Raw genomic sequence first — 6,949 nt, 5'->3', positions numbered from 1 at the left:
GGGAGGGGAGGACGTCGGAGCTTCTGCCAGGCTGTATGTGTGAATGCGTTGCCCGCGCAGCTCTGGCCTGCAGCTGCCAGGCCTCGCTACCCGTTATGGGAGTTGATTAGCGCTGTAAGGGTTGGAACTGTAGTGAGACGCTGAGCTGCACGTTGGTGCTGGCGGAAAAGCTGGAGGGCAGCCGGCCCCGGCAGCTTAGCGCTGTGTGTGTGTGGTGCTGAGGAGGCGGGCAGCCGAGCCGGGTGGGGAGCAACCCCGTGTGGCGGCTGAACCGTGAGAACGGAGCGATGTGGTGAGGAATGACGGCGGGGAATGGCTGCTGTGAGAACAGGAGGGCTGGGAAAGGCACCGTGAGGCGCCCCATCCCCAGCGCGTTGCCGTGCGAGCCGCAGCCTGAGCGGCCCTGCCGGGTTCGGTGACAGCTGAGCGCTACAGCTGCAGAGAATTGGGATTTCCAGCTTGTTTCCAAGTTCAGCTCTATGATTAGCACACAGCACGGCTTTGCAGTGCCCATGAAGGATGAGCTGTCCGAGAGCAGCCTGCAGAATGTACCCTGCTGATGGGTTGGTCTTCTGTCCTGTGCTGCTGCGAGGCAGTCAGCGTTGAGATGCTGTCAGCCCTGTGTCGAGAGGAACGTGTTTTAGACGACAGTTCCAAATATTACAAATAGGAGAAATGGATTTTGCCTCTTCCCTCCTTACTGTCAGATAGTTTCGTATCAGTACTTCAGCATGACTTGTATTTGAACTTGGACTGGAGCATTGAATTTCCTACCTGGCGTCTGTTCCAACCTGCAGAAAAGCAGGGTGCTTGGCAGGAAGAAGGATCCAACAGATGCAGAAGAGTTGGATTCCTTGCTGTTCTTAAACCCCTTTGTCATAGCTAAAGAGAAAAAAAAAAAAGTGTACCTTTGGGGCACTGGCTGCATTTGGCATGGGTTATGTGATTGTAGGGTCTAAACTTGCTCAGGCTGTGGTATTTTAGAATAGTTGGATATGCTCATTTAGGGCATCCAGCTGGTTGCTGTTTGGTATGGGTGAGTGACAGCTGTGCTATTGGAGGAGGCTAGGTGAAGCCACGGCTCTCTGCAGTGCTTGGAGCCCAGTGTGGGCAGGCAGGGTTTATGTTTCGATCTTCTGAAGAAAAGAGCGGGCCATGTCCATAGCTGAAGTTTTTTTCAGAGATGTTCCTGTTCATGGTGGGCATTTGGCTTTTTAATGAAATGCAGAAGTATCTGTCTTTTGGGAGGTCTTTGTGAGCAATTTCTGATTTGGTAATGGCTATTCAATTACTCAGAATATCTGTGCACCTTGGTGTCTTTAGAATACTTAGCAGAACATTAAGGTGGGAATGGTAGTAAGGTTTCTCCTTATTTGTGTTTAAAGCTATTAGTAAGACTTTATGAGAGGAAAATATTTTCTTCTAATTAAAGCGTATGTATAGTATTATGTAATTGAACTTAAATGTGTTTAAAGTTTGTTCTGCTTTTGATTACCAACTTATTTTATTGTCATAAGTGAAGCCCCTCTGTTCTTTGCCAACATCCTAGAAAACCTGTTACCAAGGGAACAGTGATTTTTTTTCCTTACTTTTGGGGGTACTTTCCTTTGGGGAAGCAGAGGCTCTTTCTGACAAAAAAGTTGCTGGAAATGAGCCAAGCCATGGAAATCTGCAGCCTTCCTGGGGGAGGTGCAGCCTTTTCCAGGGAAACAGAATGTATTCCTCTATGCCAGCATCATTACTATTTAGAGCCTAAAATGCAAGACAGTAACAGTGAAGATAATTTCAAACAGTTTAAAATGCGCTGTTGATGTGAACGGAGTTATACAACTAACACAATTTTGCATGCATGTGTTTCTAGAACCTAAAATAAGAATCTGTGCTAATTTCTTAGGTGTTCATGAGTTGAGTTTTGAACAGAGGAAGTTCTGCATTAACAAACATGCAGAAGAATTTCTTTATGGTAAAGATGACGGAGCCCTGGAACAGGTTGCCCAGAGAGGTTGTGGCATCTCCCTCTGTGGAGATATTCAAGGTCTGGACACCTGCCTGTGCGACCTACTGTAGGGCACCTGCTTTAGCGGGGGGTTGGACTTGATCTCTTGCGGTCCTTTCCCTGTAATATTGGGAGGTTTTTGCCTCACCTCTACTCCCTGCTTTTTGGAGTGAGGCAGTTTGGTTTGTTCTCAGAGGTTCTCAAAACAGAGGCAGAGCTGTTTGATATCAAGGTCTGATGTGTAAGTGATACATGTCCATTTGTTTGTAGGGTCATCGCTGCCCTGCAGCTCGCTGAGGAGCTATAAGTCGGAGGGAAGACCTGAGCCTACTAAGCAGACGCTTAAGAAACCAAAGTTACCAGTAGGCCGATTTGATGAACCGGAGGAGTCCAGCGTAGAAAGGGAACCTCTGGAAAGTAAGTCATGCTTTATGAAATTGAAAGCTGTATTTTAAAGGCAAGGCCTGTCTTCTTGGGGACACTCAAATTAGCCTGGACATCCTAACCTGGGGTCTTCCTATGGGGCCTGCTATCTGGCAAAAGTGCCTTCCAGCATCTACTGTTCCATGGTTCTGCCAAATGTAACTGATGTAGCAATGTTGGTCTACTGTAGTGCAGATATAAATGTTGGTCCCAGCTGCTTTTTATGATGCAAGAAGCCTGTTCCAATTTTAGTGCACAAAAGGTGTCCGATCCGTGCTGCATTTCATTGATGCTCTTAGCTTCGCGTGTGGTGTTTTGAAAAGCAGCACCATGTGCAGAGCTTCCTGAGCCATTTGGCATGGCCAGGGAGACTTGAAGAGCTCTGTCTGCTGTTGTGTTGTGTTCCAGTCACTTGGTGGGGATACACAGAATATCTTGTCTTACCTACACAGATACCAAATATATTGCTGCTGCAAGTCACAGAAACACGCTTTTATCAGACAGGAGAATTAAAGGATTGATTTTTTCCTCCTATTTCTTTAGTCATTCTTTAACCAGTCAGATTTAACTCATTCACCACTGTGTGCTGTTCTGTTACTGCTTGTTTAGTGGTGATAACCTGCGTTTATCCATCTCAAGCTGTCTAGGACAAACTCTTTTAGTGTACCAATAGATCACTATGAGTTTCCAGATGACAGAATGACTGAAAAATTACAGTATCATTTCCAGAACGGCTGCCGGCAGTTTCAGATTGTGACTCACTATGAGCACTGACTCGGAGTTATTGTGTAAGCAGTTACTTAATTCTGAATTCCTTTCTATTCCCAAGGAATACCATCAGTGCTTCATTTACAACAGTCATTATCTTTTGGTTTTTGCTTAGATTTTTAGGCAAGATTAGAGGTTTCTTTTGTGTTTAAATTTAGTTGTGTTTTTATATACAATGCTGGCAGTAGTTTGCTGGAATGCTGACTGCTCCTCCTATCCTTGATGTTTATTAGAAAAAAGAAGGGGTTTAGGTGGCCATTTGAAATTCCCATTGCCATGTACCTATCATAGAAAAAGCTTTTGAGCTTCTGTATCCACTATCAGCAGATCAGTAGGCTTAGATATTAGGGTGATGCTGGATGCATTTGTGCTCCCTGTACTGCCGGAGGTGCTCAAGTGCTGATATTCCCTATCGTGGTCTGCATGCATTTTTAAACAGGCGTCCCAATATGTCATTCTGTATGGCCTGTAGCTACATGAGTCTTCCTCTATCACTGTCCTTCACTTTCACTGCTCCCCAGAATTTCTGTTCTTTTTTCTCATGTTCAGTCCTGATCTGTATTATGTGTTTTCCAGCAATGCGGTAGTGCTGAGAGAGCCCTTAGTCACGTGGACTTAAGGAGGGCTCTGGAATCAGCATGGCAGAGGTGCATGGGGTACCCTGAGCTTCAGGCAGCTCTGCTACCCAGAGCAGGATGAAAAAATACTCAGCCTAGGATGGTGCTGTGCCGGAAAGTGAGCTCTCTGTGGCTTGGTGAGGCCCAGGCAGGGGGCCTTACTGAGGGAGCACTGAGTAGCATGAGGATGTTGATGGAGGAAAGGAGCAAAGCTACGTGGTGTTAAGAGCAGATGGCGTAGTTAGGTAGTGTGTTGGGAGTGGAAAAAGCTCTGCTGATGAGTTCTGCTCATGTGGGTCACTGGGTAGACTTGGAAATCCCATTCATACCTCACAAAGGAAGGGTATCCCTCTCCTGGAAGGGTATCAGCATGACTCAGCAGGCTCACACTTCATTTTAAAAGGTAGAATCATAGATTTGCTCAGGTTGGAAAAGACCTTAAAGATCATCGAGTCCAACCACAACTGACCATACTACCCTAACTCTTAACAACCCTCCGCTAAATCATGTCCCTGAGCACCACATCCAAACAGTTTTAAATGCATCCAAGGATGGTAGCTCAACCACCTCACTGGGGAGCCTATTCCAGTGCTTAACAACCCTTTCTGTAAAGTTTTTCCTGCTATCCAACCTAAACTTCCCCTGGCACAACTTAAGGCCATTTCTCCTCGTCCTGTCACCTGTTATCAGTGAGAAGAGACCAACCCCACTCTTGCTGTAGGCACTTTTCAGGTATTGGAAGAGAGCAATCAGGTCTCCCCTCAGCCTCCTTTTCCTGAGACTGAAAGTCTGATTAGGATTTTATAGTGCCTCCTATGGTAGTGGTATTTGGTGTGAAGTTGATGAACATCTGTGTGATATTTAATGAAAAGATAGCATCTGTGAAAACATGATGGTAATTATAAAATCATGACTAAAATTCTCATACCTGAGTGTCTGAAATTAAAAATCTAAACAAACACAGACAGTGATGTGGTATTTTAGTTATAGTGAACATGGCAGCTTACCTTCATGATGAAAGTTCTTACTATGAATTCACTAGAATCTCTGGTGCTGTAGTGCCTTGGGACACCGAGTTGTTTTTTCATTTGCATTACTGAATATGGTAATATATTCCTGACTGTTGTCACAAAACCCTCTGAAATTATCTGGCTCAGTTTGTGTCTGTATTTGTCAGCATTGTATGCATTTTAATGAATTTTCCCTGTCGTTGTAGAATTCCCTGATGGAATCAATCCTGCTACAAAAGAGAGAGGTGGACCGAAGGGCCCTGAACCTACACGTTTTGGAGACTGGGAGAGGAAGGGACGTTGTATAGACTTCTGATGTATAAATGAATCCATATTGCTGCTGATACATTTCTAGTTGTTGAAGAGTTTGTATAGAATAACCTGAGCTAGATTTGTTGTGAATGTTCTTGCTTCTTTCATGCTTGTGATAAATTTTCTGGGATGCTTTATGTAAATAAACTACGATACTACAACTGAGTTTTTTGAAGCTGTTACTTTATGTGCACCTGATCATCTGTGGTATTTATACTAGGCAAGTATAAATGGAAGTACAGTGGATGTGAAGTTTGTAGTCAAGATCTTGCTGAGATGTATAAATGGCTTTTATTTTGCTATGTAAATGAACATTTTTATCTATCTATCTATAAAGGCCAGGTTGGATGGGACCCTGGACAGCCTAATCTAGTGGGTGGTGGCAGCCCTGCTAATGGCAGGGGGGCTGGAACTAGGTGGTTAAAGTGCCTTCCATCCCAAAGCATTGTGTCTGCTTGAAAACTGGCTAAATGCTGCTGGAGGAAAAATAACATTATTTTCTGATACTTTATGTTCAAAGGTGACTATTAGATGAGATGATCTTAATATTGCAGGTCGTTAAGTATCACTAAGTTATTGGCTTTGAGCTGAAGACCTTTCCATCAGACCAGCTCAGTTCTTCGTTCAAGAATTTGCCTGGCTGTAAATACTGCAGTAGAGCACAAATCCACTGCTTCTGTGGGTGCTTAATAATAGGAGAAAAAGCTGACATCAATAAAACCCTCAGCGTATTAACTCTCTAGATATTTGCTGTGCAAGTTCTTTTTGACAGGAGGAAAAAAATTATCTGTATCTTCAATTGTAAATGTTTGAGTTTTTTTCCCCATATGTGTTTCTTTCCTGGTGATTTGCTGATTTTTTCCAACCTCTTCACTTTTCCTCTACTTTCTCTGTCTTATGCAGTCACACTTCCTATTAGCTGCTTCTACCGTAATGTCACAGTGGACATTCAAACTGAATAAAAGGTGTTTGGACAGCACAGTATTCCATTTTATGGCTTTAATTTCTTTTTCCTGTATGAATTTGTTTGCTGTTTTCTCTGCCAAAGCAAGTTTTGTTTGAATGAAAGTCAGCCTTAATCAAGATTTCTGTTCTGCATTACTGTGGCTCTGTAAGGATGTACCACTTTGTCCACATGTGCCTGATTTTATTAAAGCTGAAAAGCATTTGAGCAGATGAGTTACAGATCTCCATATAATATCTCCAAAACCCACCTGACTTGTGGTCTCTAGGAAAGCTCTTCCCTGGGTATAAGTAAGCTACCTGTAATATGTGCTGTTTCTTAACGTGTCTCTTTCGAGGGCTAGTTTGTCTCTTCAGTCCCCAGTAGAGGAGAAAATATTTTGTCCTACACTAGAACACCTACTTTTCAAGTACAAAGCAGAAATTTTAATTGAAAACTTCTGCCTTTCCTGCATCATTATTATTAGGCTTTCCATCCTAACTAATGAAGAGGCAGTGACACTGCTGCAGTTATTTTATTTTTGCATTATAAACCTTATTCTTATCTACAAGTTGTTGATTTGTTGCATTATTTCATTATCTTCTTTTGCCAGGTTTTGCCTTCCTAGCACAAGTTCCATGAGTGTTATGTAGTTCCACTTCTTGGCATTCTTGATGCTCAGTTCTAATCACAGAATCACAGAATGGCCAGGGTTGGAAGAGACCTCAAGGATCATGAATCTCCAACCGCCCCGCTGCAGACAGGGCCACCAACCTCCCCATTTAATACTGGACCAGGCTGCCCAGGGCCCCATCCAACCTGGCCTTGAACACCTCCAGAGACGGGGCATCCACAACCTCTCAGGGCAGCCTGTTCCAGC

General features: G+C 43.8%; 1 protein-coding gene across 1 annotated transcript in view; it reads left to right on the top strand.

Moving 5' to 3' along the window:
- The window catches only part of SDHAF4 (succinate dehydrogenase complex assembly factor 4), a 6,923-nt gene extending 626 nt beyond the window's left edge, over positions 1-6,297 (top strand). The window contains exons 2-4 of the mRNA XM_031552244.1: positions 6-33; positions 2,267-2,413; positions 5,021-6,297. Of these exons, the coding sequence (XP_031408104.1) occupies positions 6-33; positions 2,267-2,413; positions 5,021-5,130 (285 nt within the window). The 3' untranslated portion in view covers positions 5,131-6,297. The remainder of the gene's footprint in view (positions 1-5; positions 34-2,266; positions 2,414-5,020) is intronic.
- Positions 6,298-6,949: the final 652 nt, after the last annotated feature.

This window comes from Meleagris gallopavo, chromosome 2 (genome assembly GCF_000146605.3).
Source record: "Meleagris gallopavo isolate NT-WF06-2002-E0010 breed Aviagen turkey brand Nicholas breeding stock chromosome 2, Turkey_5.1, whole genome shotgun sequence".
Classification (NCBI taxonomy): Eukaryota; Metazoa; Chordata; class Aves; order Galliformes; family Phasianidae; genus Meleagris; species Meleagris gallopavo.
This window is presented reverse-complemented; position numbering and strand designations above follow the sequence as displayed.